The sequence below is a fragment of the Sciurus vulgaris genome, assembly GCF_902686455.1.
Source record: "Sciurus vulgaris genome assembly, chromosome: 4".
Lineage (NCBI taxonomy): Eukaryota > Metazoa > Chordata > Mammalia > Rodentia > Sciuridae > Sciurus > Sciurus vulgaris.
In genome coordinates this window covers 150257752-150278499 of record NC_136464.1, presented here as the reverse complement: position 1 = coordinate 150278499, position 20748 = coordinate 150257752, and the positions used below count along the sequence as shown (strand labels likewise).

Genomic DNA, 20748 nt, shown 5'->3' with positions numbered 1-20748 from the left:
CCTGATGAAAAATCCTAAAAGGGCAAAGGTAAAATTTTGCCTCTTTTATACCACCTTTTATGACTTTTTATAACAATCCTTAAACTTCTTTTCCAAACTGTTTCTGTCATCCTTCCCCATAATGCAGAACTTACACTCTAAATTCCTGACTCTATAGTATAAGCAGAGAACTAACGTGATTATCCAGACACCAACAATGGTAGGGGTGTGGGTGTGGGTGTTTCCCTTAGGGTTATTTATGGCACTTAAAATCTAATTGAAGTAATTTCTTATTTAAGATGTCCAGACTAAAATAACCCTTTGAGAATTTGACTTCCTCAAAGATACAACAAATGGAGGTATACCTTGCAGTATTCAGTAAAACATGTTGAAGTGCTAGAGAAGTTTAACCTTTCACCTGTATTATTTAAATAAAAAGATGCTCATTGCTTACCTATAAGGTTAAGGAAAGATAAGTTTAGTATTATAAACTGATGGTATAATGTTGAGGTATACTATAATAGCCAATATTATTGAGTCATTGTCACTTCTTGCCAGGTACTCAACATATTTCATTTTAATCTCTACAACATAACTATGAGGTTGGTACTTTCATAACATGTGCATTTTACATATCAAAAAAATTAGGCATAGAGAGTTTAAGTAATTTACTCAATATCACACAATTATTAAATGATGTAGTTTGAATTTGAACCCAGATATTTTATTTCAAAAACTGTGTTTTTAACCATTAGGTTACAATAGCTTAAATTCAACTGTGTTTTTTCCAATCTTTCAAGCAAACAAAAAACTGACAAAAATAGACTTTCTTTTAATTTTTTTTAAGTTGTCAGTGGACCTTTATTTTATTTATTTATATGTGGTGCTGAGAATCAAACCCAGTGCCTCACACATGCTAGGCAAGTGCTCTACCATTGAGCTACAAACCTAGCCCAAGGATAGACTTTTGATTAAAAAAAAAAAACAAAACTATAAAATAAGACTGAATCCTGCAAGATGTATAATCAGAAAAATGAGAGATTACACTCTATCTACAATCAATCACAATGTATAAATGCATTCTACTGTCATGCACAACTAAACAGAACAAATAAAATTAAAAAATAAAAAAGTACTATAGGAAAAAAAAAAAAAGGAGACTGAAAAAGAGTTATCATTGAATTCTAGTTCTTGGACCCAGTTGGAATTATATTCCAGAAAATTTTAAATCCCTGACTAAACAAACTTGCAAAAGAGATTGCTTAACATCATTAGGTATTTCCCTGGTAGAGAACATGAGAGGTGATTTTAACCTAGTATTGATTTGACTTACTACTTTGAAAATCAAGATGTAGTAGAGGCCCCAAACTGTAAGACAGTAATTTCAATGTTAATTCAGGGAGAAATTTTAACACAGAAAGGCTTAAAAAGGATTGGTTATGTACACCTCAAAGAAGAAGTCATTCATTCAAGCACAATATGAATTTTCTAAGTTACAGATTTATTACATTTCTTTTTGATAATCTTCATGAAATTATCTCTCTGTTCTCTGTACACCACTCTCATGATAATCCTTTAATAACATCTCTGCTCAAATGTAATTTTATTGGTGATACCCTCTTTGACCATCTCTGTATCAATTAGCAACCTCTCCCTGACTTCCTATTCTCCTTCCTCTTTTTTTTTTCAGTTGCACTTATCACTATCTCATATACATACATATATATTTTTTTCTTTGTTAAACAATACACTATGGTTTCCCTGGGGGACAGCAAATGTATTTGCTTTGTACATTGTCACATCTCCTACAGTTAGTATCTGGTGCACAGTGTATGAATGACTGAACATATCTGCCCTCTCAGTTTATCATGATGTTCTAGGACCACTCCTTTTTCTCTTTTTGTTTTCTTCCTTGTCTATCGAGATGCAATTTCAGCATTGTGGTTAAACATTGACGATAACACTACATAGAGTTCTGGGTCCTTTTGCTGTACCCACTCTGTAAAAGCCTAATACTGATTTTAAGAAAAGAGACTTAGAGGTGCAAATAAAGGGGTGGGGCAAAATAACTGCTATAATAATATTTAATAGCACCATAATAATAACTTTATGCCAAGCATTTTTAAAACTTAAGTAGAAAAATACCATTTAAAACATTGTTTATTGCTTAAACAGTGCAATAAAGTTGCATTAAAAATTACATTTATAATCAAAGTCTTTCTCATCACCTCCCTCCCAAGAGGACAAGATAAAATTTTTTCAAAGTCTCTAAGGAAGCAATGGTTCCTCTATTTTATAAATACTTGTAGAGAATAATAAAATTTCCTAATAAACATTATTATAACTGATTTTCAAACCGTACAAATATAGAAGAAAGGATTACTTTAGACCAGTCTCACCTATGAATATAGATTTTTTAAAAACTTAATTGAAATATTTTCAAAGGTAATTCAGTAATATAGAAAATACAAAATGCCATTTATCTCAAGGATGCAAGGACCACCTTTTGTTAGAAATTCATACTTATGGGATCTCCACTGCTGGCCCATGTGGACACACCTTGCTGCTCCCATCTACCAATGCATTGGGATGCCTCTGTCACCCTCTTGGATTATCCCCAATGCTGATGCTGCCATCTTTAATTGGGGCAGCTTCCATCCTGGGACACCTGCTGGAGACTAGAAGCTCATTATCAAGGTTCCTACAGGATAGCTGCTGCTGCTGCTACCACCAACTTGGAATGTGGTTGCTTGCATCCAGGGATATCAGCCAGGTTCTAAAAGATCATCACCAAGGGCCATGCAGGCTTGGTTGCATCTGAGGTATCCTACTAGGTGTGCTGATAGCCACTATCTTGCTGCAGAGGGAGGAGAGAGCCTTGCAAGAGGTCAGTAGGTGGAAAAGGGTGTGAGGGCATCTTGATATCAGCTTGTTCAGCCAACCAGCCCAGCACCCACTGGGATCCCAGTGACATTCCTGGAGCACTTGTTGGGACCCTACATCAGCCTGGTCCATGATTCCACTGAGCACCTGGTCCTGCCAGTTTGGTAATCAACAGGGTCCTCCAGTTCCTCAATCCCTAGTCTCCCAAACTTCCCCTGGCTACCAACTGGCCCAGTACCTGCAGCTACATGGCTAGCACACAGCTTTCAATGCCTGGTCCTGATTTGCCCAATACAAAACAGCTTTCTGAGACAGGCGCACAAGTCCTGGTACTCAATCTTCAGGGACAGAAGTTCCTGATTGGGAAGTTGAAAGGGCAGGGTAGGAGAGATACAATACCTTGGGTCCTCACTGCTTGAGGGGAAGAAGCATGAACAACATGAAAAAACAAGGAATGAAAGTACCCCAAACAAAGATGCTATATTAATAGAATCCATTGACAGCATGGTAGAAGAAACGTCAGAAAAGAAATTCAAAATATACATAATTAAAATGATCTGCAAAGTAAAGGATGATATATGAAATCAAATGTGGGCAACAAAAGGTCACTTTAATAAACAGCTGAAAGAGCAAATGCAGGAAGCAAAAGATTATTTTAATAAAGAGATAGAGATTCTGAAAAAAAAAAAAAAAAACAACAAATCCTTGAAAGGAAGGAAATAATAAATAAAAAATTCATTAGAAAGTATCACCAACAGACTAGATCACTTGGAAGACAGAATCTAAGACAATGAAAACAAGATGTTTAATCTTGAAAATGAAGTTGCATACACAGAGACGATAGTAAGAAATCATGTACAGAACCTCCAAGAATTATGAGATAACATGAAAAGACCAAATCTAAGAATTATTGGGATTGAGGAAGGCACAGAGATACAAACCAAAGGAATGAAAGATCTATTCAATGAAATGATATCAGAAAACTTCCCAAGCCTGGAGAATGAAATGGAAAATCAAATATAAGAGGCTTACAGAATATCAAATGTACAAAATTACAACAGATCCACACCAAGGCACATTATAATGAAAATGCCCAACATACAAAATAAAGATAGAATTTTAAAGGCTGTAAGAGAAAAGTATCAGATCATATGTAGAGTGAAACTAGTATGGATATCAGTAGATTTCTCAGCCAGGACCCTAAAAGTTAGAAGGGTCTGGAACAACATATACCAAACTCTGAAAGAAAATGGATGGAAAGCAAGAATCTTAATCTAGCAAAACTAACCTTCAGATTTGATGATGAAATAAAACCTTCCATGATAAACAAGGGTTAAAAGAATTTACAAATAGAAAGCCTGTACTAAAGAACATTCTCAGAAAAATATTCCATGAGGAGGAAAGGAAAAACAACAATGAAAGTCAGTAAAGGGAAGAACTACATTAAAGGAAAAGCCAATCAAAGGAGAAACCAAGTCAAGTTAAAAACTAAAAATAAGCCAAAATGACTGGGAATACAAATCATATCTCAATAATAACCCTAAATGTTAATGGCCTAAATTCATTAATCAAAAGACCTAGACTGGAAGGTTGGATTTAAAAAAAAAGACCCAACAATATGCTGCCTTCAAGAGACTCATCTTATAAGAAAAGATATCCACAGACTGAAGGTGAAAGAATGGAAAAAAACATATCACATACACGGACTCAGTAAAAAAGCAGGGATTTCTATCTTCATATCAGATAAAGTGGACTTCAAACCAAAGTTAGTCAGAAGGGATAAAGAAGAACATTTCATACTGCTTAAGGGAACCATAAATCAACAAGATATAACAATCATTAATATTTATGCCACAAATAATGAAGCATCTATATACATCAAAGAAATTTTTCTCAATTTCGGGAATCAAGTAGACCAAAACATAATAATATTGGGTGTCTTGAACACACCTCTCTCACCACTGGATAGATCTTCCAAAAAAAAAAAAAAATTAACAAAGAAACCACAGAACTCAATAATAATCAATAGTTTAGATTTAACAGACATTTACAGAATATTCCATCCATCGACGAGCAAATACACTTTTTTCTCAGCAGCACATGGATCCTTCTTGAAAACAGACTATATATTATGCCACAAAACAACTCTTAGAAAATACAAAAAAATGATATACTACCTTCCATTCTATCAGATCATAATGGAATGAAATTAGAATTCAATGATAAAATAAGAAATCAAAACTACTCCAACACCTGGACACTAAATAATATGCTATTGAATGATGCATGGATAGCAGAAGACATCAGGGAAGAGATAAAAAAAAATTCCTAGAAATAAATGAGAACACTGATACAACAAATCAAAATCTTTGGGACACTATGAAAGCAGTACTAACAGTAAAATTCATTGCAGTGAGATCATTCAATAAAAAAATAATGTCAACAAATAAATGACCTAACATTACTTCTCAAAGCCCTAGAAAAAGAAGAACAGATCAACACCAAAAGTAGTAGAAGGCAGGAAATGATAAAAATTGGAGCTGAAACCAATTGAAATTGAAATTGAAACAAAAGAACAAATGAAAAAATTGACAAAAGTTGGCTCTTTGAAAAAATAAACAAAATTGATAAACCCTTAGCCATATTAACAAAGAGGAGAGAGAAAATTCAAATTACTAAAATTCCTGATGAAATGGAAATATCACATCTGACACTACTGAAATGCAAAACATAATTAGAAACTATTTTGAAAAACTGTACTCCAACAAGATCGAAAGTCTCAAAGACACTGACAAATTTCTAGAGACATATGATCCACCCAAACTGAATCAGGAGGACATACACAATTTAAACAGATCAGTTTCAAGCAATGAAATAGAAGATGCCATCAAAAGCCTACCAACCAAGAAAATCTCAGGACCAGATGGATTCTCAGCCAAGTTCTACAAGACTTTCAACAAAGAACTAGTACCAATACTCCTCAAATTATTCCATGAAATAGGAAAGGAGGGAACCCTTCCAAACTCATTCTGTGAAGCTTGTATCCCCCTGATACCAAAACAGACAAAGACACATAAAGGAAAGAAAACTTCAGACCAATATCCCTGATGAACATAGATGCAAAAAAAAAAAAAAAAAAAATTCTTAACAAAATTCTGGCAAATTGCATGAAAAAAACATATTAAAAAGATAGTGCACCATGATCAAGTGGGTTTCATCCCAGGGATGCAAGGTTGGTTCAACATACGGAAATCAATAAATGTAATTCATCACATCAGTAGACTTAAATGTAAGAATCATATGATTATTTCAATAGATGCAGAAAAAGCATTTGATAAAATATAGCACCCCTTCATGCTCAAAATACTAGAAAGAATTGGGATAGTAGGAACATATCTCAACATTGTAAAGGCTATCTATGCTAAGCCCACAGCCAACATAATTCTAAATGGAGAAAAATTGAAAGCATTCCCTCTAAAAACTGGAACTAGACAGGGATGCCCTCTTTCACCACTTCTTTTCAACACAGTCCTTGAAACTCTAGCCAGAGCAATCAGACAGACCAAAGAAACTAAAGGCATAGGAAGAGGAAAAGAAGATCTCAAACTATCCTATTTATCAACAACATGATTCTATATTTAGAGGATCCAAAAAATTCCACCAGAAAATGTCTAGAACTAATAAATGAATTCAGCAAAGTAGCAAGATATAAAATCAACTCATAAATCTAATGCATTTCCATTCATATGTGATGAATCCTCCGAAAGAGATTTAGGAAAACTACCCCATTCACAATACCCTAAAAAAAAAAAAATACTTGGGAATCAATCTAACAAAAGAGACAAAAGACCTCTACAACAATGAAAACTGCAGAACACTAAAGAAAGAAATTAAAGAAAAACCTTAAAAGATGGAAAGATCTCCCATGTTCTTGGATAGGCAGAATTAATATTGTTAAAATGGCCATACTACCAAAAGTGCTATACAGATTCAATGCAATTCCAATTAAAATCCCAATGATATACCTCATAGAAACAGAGAAAGCAATCATGAAATTCATTTGGAGGAATAAGAGACCCAGAATAGCCAAAGAAATCCTTAGCAGGAAGAGTGATGTAGGAGGTATCACAATACCAGGCCTTTAACTATACTACAGAGCAAGAGGGACAAAAACAGCATGATACTGACACCAAAATAGACAGGTAGACCAATGGTACAGAATAGAAGACACAGAGACAAACCCACATAAATACAGTTATCTCATACTAGAGAAAGCTGCCAAAAACATACAATGGAGAAAAGAGCCTTTTCAATAAATGGTGCTGGGAAAACTGGAAATTCATATACAGCAAAATGAAATTAAATTCCTACTCTCACCCTGCAGAAAGCTCAACTCAAAATGGATCAAGGACCTAGGAATTAGACCAGATACCCTTCACCAAATAAGAAAAAGTAGGCCCAAATCTTCATCATGTTGGCTTAGGACCAGACTTCCTTAACAAGACTCCCAAAGTGCAAGAAATAAAAGCAGGAATCAATAAATGGGATGGATTCAAACTAAAAGGCTTTTTCTCAACAAAGAAAAGAATCAACAATGTGAAGAGAGACCCTACAGAGTGGGAGAAAATCTTTACTATATGTACTTCAGATAGAGCACTAATCTCCAGACTTATAAAGAACTCAAAAAATTTACACCAAAAATACAAATAACCCAGTCAATAAATGGATTAAGGAACTAATCAGACACTTCACAGAAGAAGACATACAAGTGATCAAGAAATATATGAAAAAATGTTCAAAATCTCTAGTAATTAGAGAAGTGCAAATCAAAACTACCTGAAGATTTCGTCACACTCCAATTAGAATGGCGATTATCAAGAATACAAGCAACAATAGGTGTTGGCGAGGATGTGGGGAAAAGGTACACTCATACACTGCTGGTGGGATTGCAAATTGGTGCAGCCACTCTGAAAAGCAGTATGGAGAGTCCTTAGAAAACTTGGAATGGAACAACCATTTGACCCAGCTATCCCACACTTTGGCCTATACCCAAAGGACTTAAAATCAGCATACTACTTACTGTGGCACAGCCACATTAATGTTTATAGCAGCCTAATTCACAATAGCTAGATTGTGGAACCAGCCTAGATACCCTTCAATAGATGAAAGGATAAAGAAACAGTGGCATATAAACACAATGGAATATTACTTAGCCATAAAGATGAATAAAATTATAGAATTTGCAGGGAAATGGATGGAGTTGGAGAATATCATGCTCAGTGAAATAAGCCAATCCCAAGAAACCAAACGCTGAATGTTTTCTCTGATAAGTGGATGCTGATGCATAATGCATGGTTGGGAAGGGGGTAAAAGAAGAATGGAGGAACATTGGATTGTTTAGAGGGAAATGAGGGGAGGGGTGGAGGAAGGGGGAAGGAAAGATAATGGAATGAGACAAACATCCTTACCCTATGTACATGTACTACACGAATGGTGTGACTACATCGTGTACAACAGGAGAAATGAAAAATTGTACTCCATTTGTTTACAGTGAATCAAAATGCATTCTGCTGTCATGTATAACTAAATACCACAAAAATATCAAATGACATGAATAAAAAGAACTCCATATTTATGTAATATATTATATTCACAGATTAAAGGAGACATACCTTACATTTATCATGGTAAGTGCAGGAAAATGTGTTCACTAAAATTCATCATACATTCATGACTTTAAAGAAAATTAAGAAAAACTATGAAACTTCCTTAACTTTTGAAAAGAATGTTCCAAAATACTTACAAGGTACATCATATTAATGATGTAATGTGCTAGCATTTTCTTGAAAGGCAAAACTAAAACAAATTCCTACCATTCACTGCCTCCACCTAACACAGTGCTTCAGGACATAGTTAGTGTAGCAAGGAAAGAAAAAGAAATCAAACATATAAGGGTTAAAATAGATGTAACAAATATTCATTATTTGTAGACTGGAACTGGAAAACTCCAACTAAATTTATAGGCTAATCCCTAAATGTAAATAAAGAATTTAGGAAGAATGCTAAATATAAAGCCAACATTAAAAAATCAATAGCTAAATCAAGGATACAGGCTGAAGTCATCAGAGTAATTACTGAAAGAAAAACTGGGATTGGGGTGTATCTCATTGGTAGAGTGCTTGCCTATCTTGCACAGGCTCTGGGTTCAATTCCTGGCACTGACAAAAACAAGTTAAACACCATTTATATTTTGACAGACATAAACCGGCAATTTAAAAATGAAAAACCCAAATAATCAACTCTCCAAGATAAATGTACTTGACCTTCTTTAGCTCTTTTCCCCTACTTTCTTCCCTTATTTTCTTTCTCTCCCCTTCCATATTCCTATTTCTTTCCTTCCTTCAGTCTTGAAGCTAATATTTTAAAATGTTAAAACTACTAATACTGATTAATAGCAATGTGTATCTTGTTCTTGTATCTCTACTTATCTTTTCAATGTCTTTAGAAAAAAGGAAATAAAAATAAAAGCATTATTACCTTTGCCTCCCTTACAGTGAATCACTATGATATTTTTACTATCTTGAGCCATCCACGCATTTGCTTCCTTGGAGAACACCACCATCTCTCTGATTTTAAATATAAGATTTTCAGTTGAATTAAAATATTTCAAAAAAAAATCAAGCCCAATGTATTAAGTCTTCTTTTGATAGTCAAGATGGCATAAAACTTACTTCAGAGTAGGGACATTATGGTCATCAATCATGATTCTATGTATCCTATTATGGAAATACTTAGGATCATAACTTCTTTCACCTAAAATAAAAAATACATATGTCATATCTCTTTGCCTAACATGGTAAATAATGAAGTTATGAATAAGTTTAAATTTTCCTTAAGAAATTCCCTATCCATCTTTAGAAGAAGTTTTCTGAGTAGCTTTTGTTGCTCTAAAATAATTTTAAGAGTATCAAAAACATAAAAATAGTAGTGGTCGGTTCACAGCAGGTAATCTACATTAAATCTATTTTTAGCTTTCTAGAAGGCTACTAATTATATAACTGTAGGGTAATTAGAAACCATGGAGCAGAGGAAAATCTAGTTAACCAAAATGCTTGCCCCCAAAGACATTTATCTTATGATATACAGTGGAATAAAATAACAGAAGAGACAGAGTGGTAAACTAGAGTATAATCTGTTTTCTGGAGGGCTGTTTTACTTATTTATTTGTCTGTCTGTCTGTTTGTTTGTTTATTTATTTAATTTTTCCCATCAGGTTCCCTGTTCTCATCACAACCCACTCCTGATGGATTAGAGAATATATTTGTTGAATTGTCTTATGTTCTCAATGCAATTTGACAGGGAAAACAGATTTTCCTAAACCTGATGTACTTGAGCACACCTTCCCTAAAATTGTTTGCCTCCATTCCACCTCTTTGGTCCCACGAGGCCTGCCTCCCTCAGAGGAAACCATGCTGTTGAACTAACTTTTCCTATCAAACAGGGTAGCACGAGATAAAGATTTTTAATCAAATTCTACACCACTAAATACTTATGATTAAATAAAATGTAAAAGTGGAATCTTCTCACGTGCAGTAATCTGTTTTCTATCTATGGTAACAAAATATTGAGTCATATACATACTGCATAGATTATACACTTGATAGTGGTTTTCATGCTTCAAGTCTAAGAATCGTGCAACTTCCTAAAAAAGACAGACAAAAATGTTATATATCCAGTATAACCCATAAGTAACCTAAAATTATTATTACTTTTTATTCACTTGTCTGTCTCTGGTACCTTCTAGGGAGATTCAGGAAATATGAGGGAACGTGCATGCCAAATCATATGTAACCTGCCGATTATTTTCAAGTAGCCCACAGAGCTGACGTGGCTGCCCAGATTAACCTGTACACATTGTTCAAAGCTACCAGAGAAGGAAATTAGCTGGTTAACTAGCTTAGGTAAATTTCTTTCAAATCATTAATTCATGGCAGTAATAAATGGTTGCTATTCAAATCTAATTCTGAATAGATAGCTTTCATATAGTTATCTGGGTATTATAGTCTAACACTATTTAAATAAACAAGCAGAAATATACATATAGTTGTGTGTGGTATTCATGATATAAAAAGATAAATTATATTAAATTTTAGATGAGTGAGGGAAACAGAGACATTTTAGTTTGTCTGTTTTTTATGTTTAAAAATGAATATGTAGGGATAGGGCTGTAGCTAGTGGCAGAACACTTGCCTAGCACGTGTGAGGCACTGGGTTCGATCTTTAGCACCCATAAAAATAAACAAATAAAATAAAGGTGCTCTGTCTATCTACAACTACAAAAAAATTTTAAAAATTGAATACACATATATGTATGTATATGCATAATTTTTAAAATAAGAAATAGTAGTTATTATTGAAAATAGTAGTTATTATTGAAAATACAGTTAAGACCACCATATTAATTCAGTAATGTTTCTAGAAAACTTATTCACCTGAAACATGCACACACATATTTCTATGCAATAGAAAAAATGACTGTCACAACCTTAAAAAGCTGATTAGTATAGTACCATCAAAGCATGTTTACTGGCTTAATATTTAGGAAAAGAAAATTAAGATATCAAAGTAATCATGGTGTAAATTAGTTATTCCTGTGTCAGGAGGAAATGATAAATAAAAAAAGAGAAACACCCCAAGTCTGTACAGAATGGGCAGAAAGTAAATGATTTCATACACTTCAAAAATTCATGTGATGTTGTTCACTAAAATAAAATCTGAATATATTGAGAAATCAAATATAGAACCACACAAGTAACTCTAGGAAATTTAAATAAGCATTAATCAATTCTTTGGAATGATGAACTAAGTGTTGAGTCAATGGAATAGCAATAGATTTAGGTTTGACTTTGTAAAAACTGGCAACTTCTGTTTTTAAAATACTATAACAAACAGAGGAAAAGATTTATCATTAAAGTTGACTGAATGACAACCATGCCAAGTGTAATAAGTTAATAAATCATTAATTTAAATTTAATTTAAATTAGTAACTACAATTTAAGTAGTAATTCTTCACTCCATAGATAAATGATCCAAAGACCTAAATAATCCACAAAAGAAAAAAATCCAGTGAGTTAACAACCCATGTAGATATTCAGCCTTGCTGATCAAAAAGTCAAAATAACAATGAAATACCATTTTTCACTTGTGAAATTAGCCTGTTCCTTTCAAATGAGAAAATCCAATGCTGGCAAATACAGCATGAAAATAAAACCTTTGATTTGTTGCTGATACAATCCCATGGATTTGGCTATATGTATTAAGAACCCTAAAAATATTCATATTCTTTAGGTAATTTTACTCCTAAGACTCTAACTAGAAATTGCCCTCTGCCCAATAGTGTTACTGATAATAGTTGACAGTGCAATGGAATATCATACAACCATTACGATACAGCCTTGAACTTCATTCTATCAGCAAAAAAATTCTCTCTCACACTGGTAAATTTATGTGCAGTTTCTTTAGTATATCCACCTGTTAGAAGAGCATAGTTACTTTTTGGGTGATAACATTTTAGAGACTTTTTGGATCCCCTTCATATTTCTCTCAATGTCCCCAAAATGATCTTAATGATTTGATTTTCCAGCCTGAGCCCATCCTTGACTCAACAAGTAGATATTGCTCTACTTTTTTTTTTTCTGATCTAAGTAGTTCACTGAAAGATTCCAAATATCTCCTAATCAAATTAACTGAAAAGGAACATAATGTATCTAGAGAAAATTTGAACTCTGTCATGAATCCACGAAGGCCACAATCTTGTCACTAAATGGACAATTTGGATCCTCACCCAGAATAATGAGTATTTAACTGAAACAAGGCCAAAAATTAAAAGATAGCTGAGAAGATTTTAGGACTGTAGGTAACGTGTATCTGATTTTCCTTAATAGTTCAACCTTTGTATGGGCTAAGTTTACCAGCTCATTTTATGTGAAAGCAGAAAATCTGTCTTTGAAAGTTTTCCTTCAATAACTTTCACCTTTGGATTTTCTTAAATCTTCCAAACACTTGTGTCTGCCCAGTGTAGTACATTTCTTGATGTAGGGGCAAAGGCACATCCTTTCTACTGGTATGATGTCGCAGTGGTGGCTAATTTGTTGATGCTTTCGCCATCACACTTTTTCTCCACTAACTCTACAGATCCCAAATCCATACAATTTTTGCTGCTTCAAGGAAGCATTTAACATTTTTCTGCTAGTCAGTTTCCCATTTATGAAAATTTATCCATTGCTTTGTATATTCATTGTTGCCCAAACCATAATCCTGAAACTGTCATCCCTTTTAAGGATAATCAGGTGGAACCACATGACTATTTGGGTATCATTCTGGGAGTTAAGTGTGCTCAGATCAGAATTCTTCACCCTTTAGTGAACCTTGATTTAAAATAGTTCTTATTTCAGGCAAGGTGGTGCACACCTGTAATCCCAGCAACTCAGGAGGCTGAGGCAGGAGGATCACCAGTTCAAAGTCAGTCTCAGCAATTTAGTGAGGATAAACGCAATTCAGCGAGACTCTGTCTCTAAATAAAATACAGAAAAGGACTGGGGATGTGGCTCAGTGGTTAAGTGCCCCTGGGTTTAATTCCTGGTACCATAAAAAAAAAATAGTTCTTATCTATAACATGACATTCCCTGTGCAGGATATCCTGTTACCATTGAATATACAATCACTGAAGTAGCTTCATAGTCAAGTTCTCAGTCTGCCCGGGGAACTGAACAGTTTATATTTGAGCCTGTGCCTTGACAAAAATGAGAGACCAAACATTAATTCAGCCAGTAGACATGCTTTTTTTTTTTCTTTTTATGATATTGGGAATTGAACCTAAGGGCACTCCACCAATTGCTACATCCCTAGCCCTCTTTATTTTGAAAGAGGGCCTTGATAAGTTGCTGACCCTGACCTCAAACTCATGATCCTCCTGCCTCATCCTCCCGTAGCTGTGATTACAGGTGTGCCCCACCATGCCTGACTAGATATGCTTTTTGGGTAGCTCATGATTTGTGGATTTTATGAAAACAGATGATTCATCTTTAGATACTTTGATTTAAAATGGTAAAGGGATTAACTACTTATTAGGGTATTTGTCAATACCCCAAGCAGGTAATAGTTAAATAACTGACAGAATAATAATCTAGAGACCACTCCAGAAACCAAGAGTAATGTTTTTATTTGGATTATCATGCTAAATTAAGGTCCTGGTTTTTTTTTTTTAATTTTTAATTAAATTTTTAAATTTTTGGTACTGGGCTTTGACCACAGAGCTACATTCCAAGCTCTTTTTATTTTTTATTTTGAGACAGGGTATCACTAAGTTACTGAGGTCCTCACTAAGATGCTGAGGCTGGCTTTGAACATGTGATCCTCCTGCCTCAGCCTCCTGAGCCACTGGGATTACAGCTGTGCACCATTGCACCCACCAGGTCCGGGTTTTTAAAAACACACTCTGGATATTATTAAGTATTACTAAATTGATACTAACCACCAAATATACAAAAGAAAAAAATATTCCATTTAGACAAACTCTAAGTAACTGACAGTTTTTAACATACTAATTATTATTAGCAATCAAGGGCTCTTTACCTATAAAGATGAATTCTGTCAGTTTGGGGAAGTGAATTAAATATTGTTAAACATCCTCCTTTGACAGTCAGTATTTTATTTGTTATATATAGATTACTCTAACTCAGTGTTTTCAAATTCATATATTTTAAAGTTATGTGAGCTGTGCCTTTCCTGTCAAAATTTCTGGCAGCCAAATATAAATCTCTTTCTTTTTCCCCATTTTTAAAATTTTTTATTTCCCAGTTTTTATTGGTGCATTATAGTTGTACATATGGTAGAATTTGTTGTTATGTATTTGTACACGCACACAATATAATTTGGCCAATATCATTCCTTGTTATTTCCTTTTTCCCTCCCCTCTCTCCTCCCCGTGGTCTCTTTCTTCTACTCTACTGATCTCCCTTTGATTTTCATGAGATTCCCCCTGGCATCACCCTCCCACCTTTCCTTTCCTTTTTCCTCTCTTGCTTCCACATGTGAGAGAAAATATATGACCTTGGCCTTCTGAGTTTGGCTTATTCTCTTAACATAATGCTCTTAAGTTCCATCCATTTTCCTGCAAATGAAATAATTTCATTCTTTTTCATGGTTGAATAAAACTCTACTGTGTATACATACCACATTTTTCGATCCATTTATCTGTTGATGGGACACCTAGGGAGGTTTCATATTTTGGCTATTGTGAATTGTGCTGCTCTAAAAGTGAGTTTGCATGTATTGCTATAACATTATGACTTTAATTCTTTAGAATAAATACTGAGGAGTGGTACAGCTGGATCATATGGTGGTTGCATGCCTAATCTTTTGAGGAACCTCCATACTGATTTCCATAGTGGTTGTACTAATTTACTCCCACCAAAAGTGTAAGTGTTCCTTTTTATCTACATCCTCTCCAGCATTTATTATCATTTGCTCTTGATGACTGCCATTCTAAGTGGAGTGAGATGAAATCTCAGTGTAGTTTTGATTTGCATTTCCCAAATTGCTAATGATGTTGAACATTGTTTCATATATTCGTTGGTCATTTGTTTTTCTTCTTTTGATAAGTGTTAGACTTCTTTTTCCAGCTGTACTTTTTGATATTTAGAATTTTTAAATTTATGTAAAGTGGATTTTATAGAATGTAATGTGTTTTGTAGAATGTAATGTGACTGTGAAGCAGGGTATAATTATATGCTTTCTGTGTGTAAATGCTTGCATTTTCAATACAGTATCCTGTAAAGCAATAAATATTAATGTTCTTGTTTTAAAAAACAACTATCAGTTTATAAAATAATATTGGATGAATCTGACAGAATTTACTTTGTTTATTAAAAGCCAGTCATAAAAGACCTACTATGTGATTCCACTTACATGAAATTCAAGAAAAAATACAATTAATCTGTGAAGACAAAAGTCAAAATAGCAATTGCTTCTGGTGTTTTGAGATATTGTCTGGAAAGGGATAAGAAACGTTCAATACCTTGATAGGGGTGTTGGCTACATGCATGTTTACTTATATATGATATCGTCAAGTATATACTTAGTGCAATTTACAGTACACCTCAATAAAAATGTAAAATTTTATATGCCTGTGTATATTTATGTATATAGTCATGTGCTACATAATTAATGACCAACAGTGGTCTAATAAGAATACATTCCCTAGTGTTCTGTAACTGTTTTAGTTTATTTAAGTGCTGTATTTCACTATTTTTTTCAGTCTAAAAATTGGTTTATAACCTTTCATTGCATAATCATCACATAGTACAATTCTGTTTGTCATGCCACTTAAAATGTAAAAAGAGCGGCAATGTATTCACCAATGACATATGGATGCACGTTTGTCTTCCTGTGCACTAGGACTTGAACCTAGAAATTGTCATTAGTATATTTCCAAAAGTTGACTTGGGTGGCTTGTTTAGAGCACCACAGTACTAATGGTAAACACATTTTTTTTTTTTTAAGTTTATCCTTTTTTTTTTTTTTTATTGTAAACAAATGGGATACATGTTGTTTCTCTGTACATGGCGTAAAGGCATACCATTTGTGTAATCATAAATTTACATAGAGTAATGTTGTTTGATTCATTCTGTTATTTTTTCCCTCCCCCCACCCCTCCCACCCCTCTTTGGTAAACACATTTTTAATGAGTAACACTGAGGACTGCACACCAGTTACGGAAATCAATAATGTTGGCACAGAAGTTTCCAACACACAAGACTAAGTTTTGCAAGTTCATACTTTACAATACCATGGTAAATTTTCTTAAGGTATTATTTCAACTATAATGCACAAATCAAAAACAACTAATGTGTTAACTTTTTTTCCAGACCAGAAAAAAAGCTAAACTGTCATGAAGAAATGACATGTGTTAACTTGAACTGTCTGATTTTAACATATATTCAAAAGTATTTCATGCATCCTTATCTTGCACCCAAGAGAGTTTAAGTGATTTTAAATAATATTAATCACCACAATTAAAAAAAAAAAAACCTTCACATAATAGTCATATCCCACTTTTTTTTGCAAATATTTGGCAAATCTGCAATGATTATGTGGTGAAATTGGGTGTATCCATGATGATCACACAATGATGAGATCACTCAATACAACATATCTTATGATTAAAAGACACATGACTTCATTTATATATAGGCATATGTACATACTGATATATAATTACATTTTTATTGAGGTATAACAAATACTGTAAATGTACCAGCGTAATAATACACACATAAACGCGAACTTCTTAAGAACTTCTTAATGATTTTCATCTGGAATTTCACTAATAGTAAACAACACTGTATGTCTGAAATTAATTTAGTCATCTATAGAGCCCCAAAATGGTTTTCCTCCCCTATAATTTAGGATCCCAACATAAAAGCATACATTTTAGTTATAGCTTTCCCTTTCTTCTCCCTGATAAATTACAAAAAATGACAATTCTTTGCAATTCCTCCCATCAAGAGATGGAACCTATTTTCTACTCCTTGAATACAGATTGGCTTTGTAATTTGCTTTGGCCAACAGATTGAAGTAGATGCCACATTATACTAGTGTTCAGCCTGGGTCATAAGAAGTTTTACATTCTTTTGTTTTCTGTTCCTTGGACCCTTTGTCACTGCCACCATGTGAACAAGGCTGACCTAGACTGCCTTGGGAAGAGACACCATATAGAGCCATCTAGCCAAGCATTTTAGATTAGCCGGTACTCAGATGATCCAGAAACTATACACAGATACATGAGCAAATCCAGGTGAGATAGCCAGTTCTGTCCCTGATTATCAGAACCACACAGTTAAGCTCGAACCAAATTCACAAACCACATATCACGAGTGAAATCAATGACTATTGTTAGAAGCCAGTATGTTTGAGCAGTTTGTAAATAATAAAATCAAATTGATATCAAACCTATTATGATTTTTTTATCTGAAAGACTGAACTTTTAGAAAAGTATTGCCATCTCTGGGTCAATAATAAGCTTATGACTTCACTGTCTATATTCACCAAGAAGTGAGTATTTGTGTATTAACATCCTTACCTGAATTGGATTCCTATAGAAAGACTGCTTTCCAGAAGATGGAAATGACATGGCAATAATACGCTCTGGAAGTAAAGTAATCACTATTATGAATGTCATTATAGATGTGAAACAAAATACACAAATTTAATCTACTTATAAGATTCCTTTTAGATAGAAAAGAACTTTCGAGATAAGAGAAAAAAGCCAACACATTCTCAGTGTAATAAAGATAATATATTTAGTTAGTCAATAAAATGACCATGGAACTGACTGTATGCCATATGCCACAGATTTGTGTTGGCCTCAGTCTAGCGCTCCCCCTGTAGTTGGAATTTACTTCTTGAACACCAAAGAAAAACCAGGAAGTCTGGGATCCAGTGATGGTGGAAACTGGGTGCTTTCTAGCCCTCTGGACTCAGAAAACTTGAGACCAACAGAACAAATAGTAACCTTATTCTTTCAGGTTTGAGGAAAAAAAGAAGTCCCTCTGGGGCCTTGGAACCCAGGATAACTATCACAACTTAATAAATTCTAAATTGAATTCAAATAGAATCAGCTGAAATCCATTCCACTGCCTGTGCTACAACCAAGTAGCCCTGATTTGAAACGAATGAAATTTCCCATTGCCAGGACATATGTCTTCACGGGTAAAGAAAAATTTAAAAGAAAATACTTCAACAAGTCAAAACCAAAAGAAAATATTATTACTCACAAGAATAATTAGAAATTAATATAAATAAATCAAAGGTTGAACTTCACAAACCAGTAATGTAAGTGAGGTCCAGGTCAAATCCATCCTTTGTGTATCTCCTTTTGTTTCCTGAAACCTGGGAGTTTAAAGCAGTGTTACAACATGTAAACTATAAATCAACATAAAAATAAAGAACATTATGTAAATATCTATAACCCTTATATTTTCTGAAATACGTGTGTGCTTGTGCATTACCGAGGATTGAACCTAGGACCTTGCATATGCTAGGCAAATCCTCTATCACTGAGCTACTTTCCAGCCCAAAACAAACGAGTTTTGTTCACTCACCATCCTTCTGGTCAGCCTTTCAAGGTGTCTTTTTTGGTAAGCCAGATGAAACAGTCTGATCAGAGTGATAAGTCGTAGAGGTCGAAATAAAATTATGAATCTGAATAAATTTATAGATAAATTTTAAAGATCCATTTTTGCTTTAGAAACAGAAGAGTTTATCAATATGGATTAAGTTTAACACTTTTAAGTGGTGTTGGGGATCAAACTCAGGGCCTCACACATGCTAATCAAGCACTCTTCTACTGAGCTATACCTCCAGCCTTGTATTAAGTTGAGAGCAGTGGTTCTCAACCAGGGGCAATTTTGCCTCACCCCACCCTGCCACCCATCTAGAGGATATTTGACAGTGTCTGGAAACACTTCTGGTTGTTCTAATTGTTGGGTGTTATATTGGTGGGGTGTTACTTCTAGTGAATAGAAGTCAGGAATGTTACTAAATAACCTACAATGAATAAAACTCTGCCCTCTTCTGTAAGCAAAGAATTATTTGCCTAAAATGTAAATAATGCTAAGGTTGAAAATTTCTGGTCTACAGAAAGTAAAAAGAAAGACTCTAAGAATTTGTGGATGTCTTTTGTGGTTTAAGACCAGCATGTTTTTCACTGTCCCACATCAAATCAAACTAAGGATTCTTGCCCATGTTACTACTCCCATCAGTGACAAAGGTTCACTACAGCCTCTAAAAGCTCATCAGGCAGGCCCCAGGCTGAGATACTTCCCAAGTGTGTTGGCTAGTGTTTCTCCTATCATCAGAAATACCACAACAGAGAACTGTTGACTAGTAGTATCTACTTTAAACATAAGCAAGATTCACCTAGAAAAGCTTATTAGACCACAGGTTGCAGGTCCCAGAATAACTAATTTGATGGGTTTAGGGTTGGGCATGAGGTGCTTTTCTTGCATTTCTAGCAAGCTTTCAAGTGATGCTTAGGTTGCCATTGGAGGACCATATTGGCTCTGATTATTTTCAAACTCCAAAGTCTCTCACATAACACATTTAGTTGGGTCTTGAATTGAAGCCATGAGAAGCTAGGTTACCAAAAGGAGGTAGCTGTTTGACTCATGAATAAGACCCTCAATGCATCCCTATAGACATTTACTCTTCCTAATTGGCACGGGGGGGGGGGGGGGGGTGGAGAGAGAGAGAGAGAAGTATTATTCACACGTTTACTTTCCTAATCTCTAATAGTTCTAACTTTGCCTCAGCTTTCTTCATTTCTACCACAAGTATATTGTGAAACTCTTTCTCTGTGTTGTATCCATGTTATCTCCTGGTTCCCTGTTCCATGTGCTATGTTTTGGAGAATTATGATTGGAGTCATTCAGATTTTCATATGCTTAAATCAATACACTCTATGTTATAGGAAAAACCCATAACTTCATGTGTAAGGAATTTGTGGTTGACACACAAATGGGAATTTAAAGAGAATTTCAAAATGTAGTGAAGTTAAAGTTAAGTACAAGAGGTCAAGTCCCTACTCTCTTTGGGTGCTCCATATTCTTTATTCACCTAAAGGTATTTAGTGTATATGCCTTTCATTGGTCCCTAAATGCCACATCTTTTATCACATCTTTTTATTTAGGTAGTATGTGGAAATCTACCTAAACATTTCATTTTCAAGCAGTTTATTTGGCACAAAATCAGGAAAAATTGTCAAAAGATTATACAAAATTAAAGCCATGGAAATGTAAAAAATAAAAAGAATGAAAGAAATGAAAA

The 20748-nt window shown here is 34.3% G+C and overlaps 2 protein-coding genes across 2 annotated transcripts in view; both read right to left on the bottom strand.

Moving 5' to 3' along the window:
- VPS36 (vacuolar protein sorting 36 homolog) overlaps positions 1–20748 on the bottom strand; it is a 320991-nt gene that overhangs the window by 101103 nt on the left and 199140 nt on the right. The window lies entirely within an intron of this gene.
- Positions 1–20748, bottom strand: part of LOC306658997 (phosphatidylinositol 3,4,5-trisphosphate 3-phosphatase TPTE2-like) — a gene marked incomplete at its 5' end in the record, with an annotated part of 46455 nt that overhangs the window by 24145 nt on the left and 1562 nt on the right. The window contains 5 exons of the mRNA XM_079136253.1: positions 9400–9488; positions 9594–9675; positions 10504–10564; positions 18005–18069; positions 18750–18813. Of these exons, the coding sequence (XP_078992379.1) occupies positions 9400–9488; positions 9594–9675; positions 10504–10564; positions 18005–18069; positions 18750–18813 (361 nt within the window). The remainder of the gene's footprint in view (positions 1–9399; positions 9489–9593; positions 9676–10503; positions 10565–18004; positions 18070–18749; positions 18814–20748) is intronic.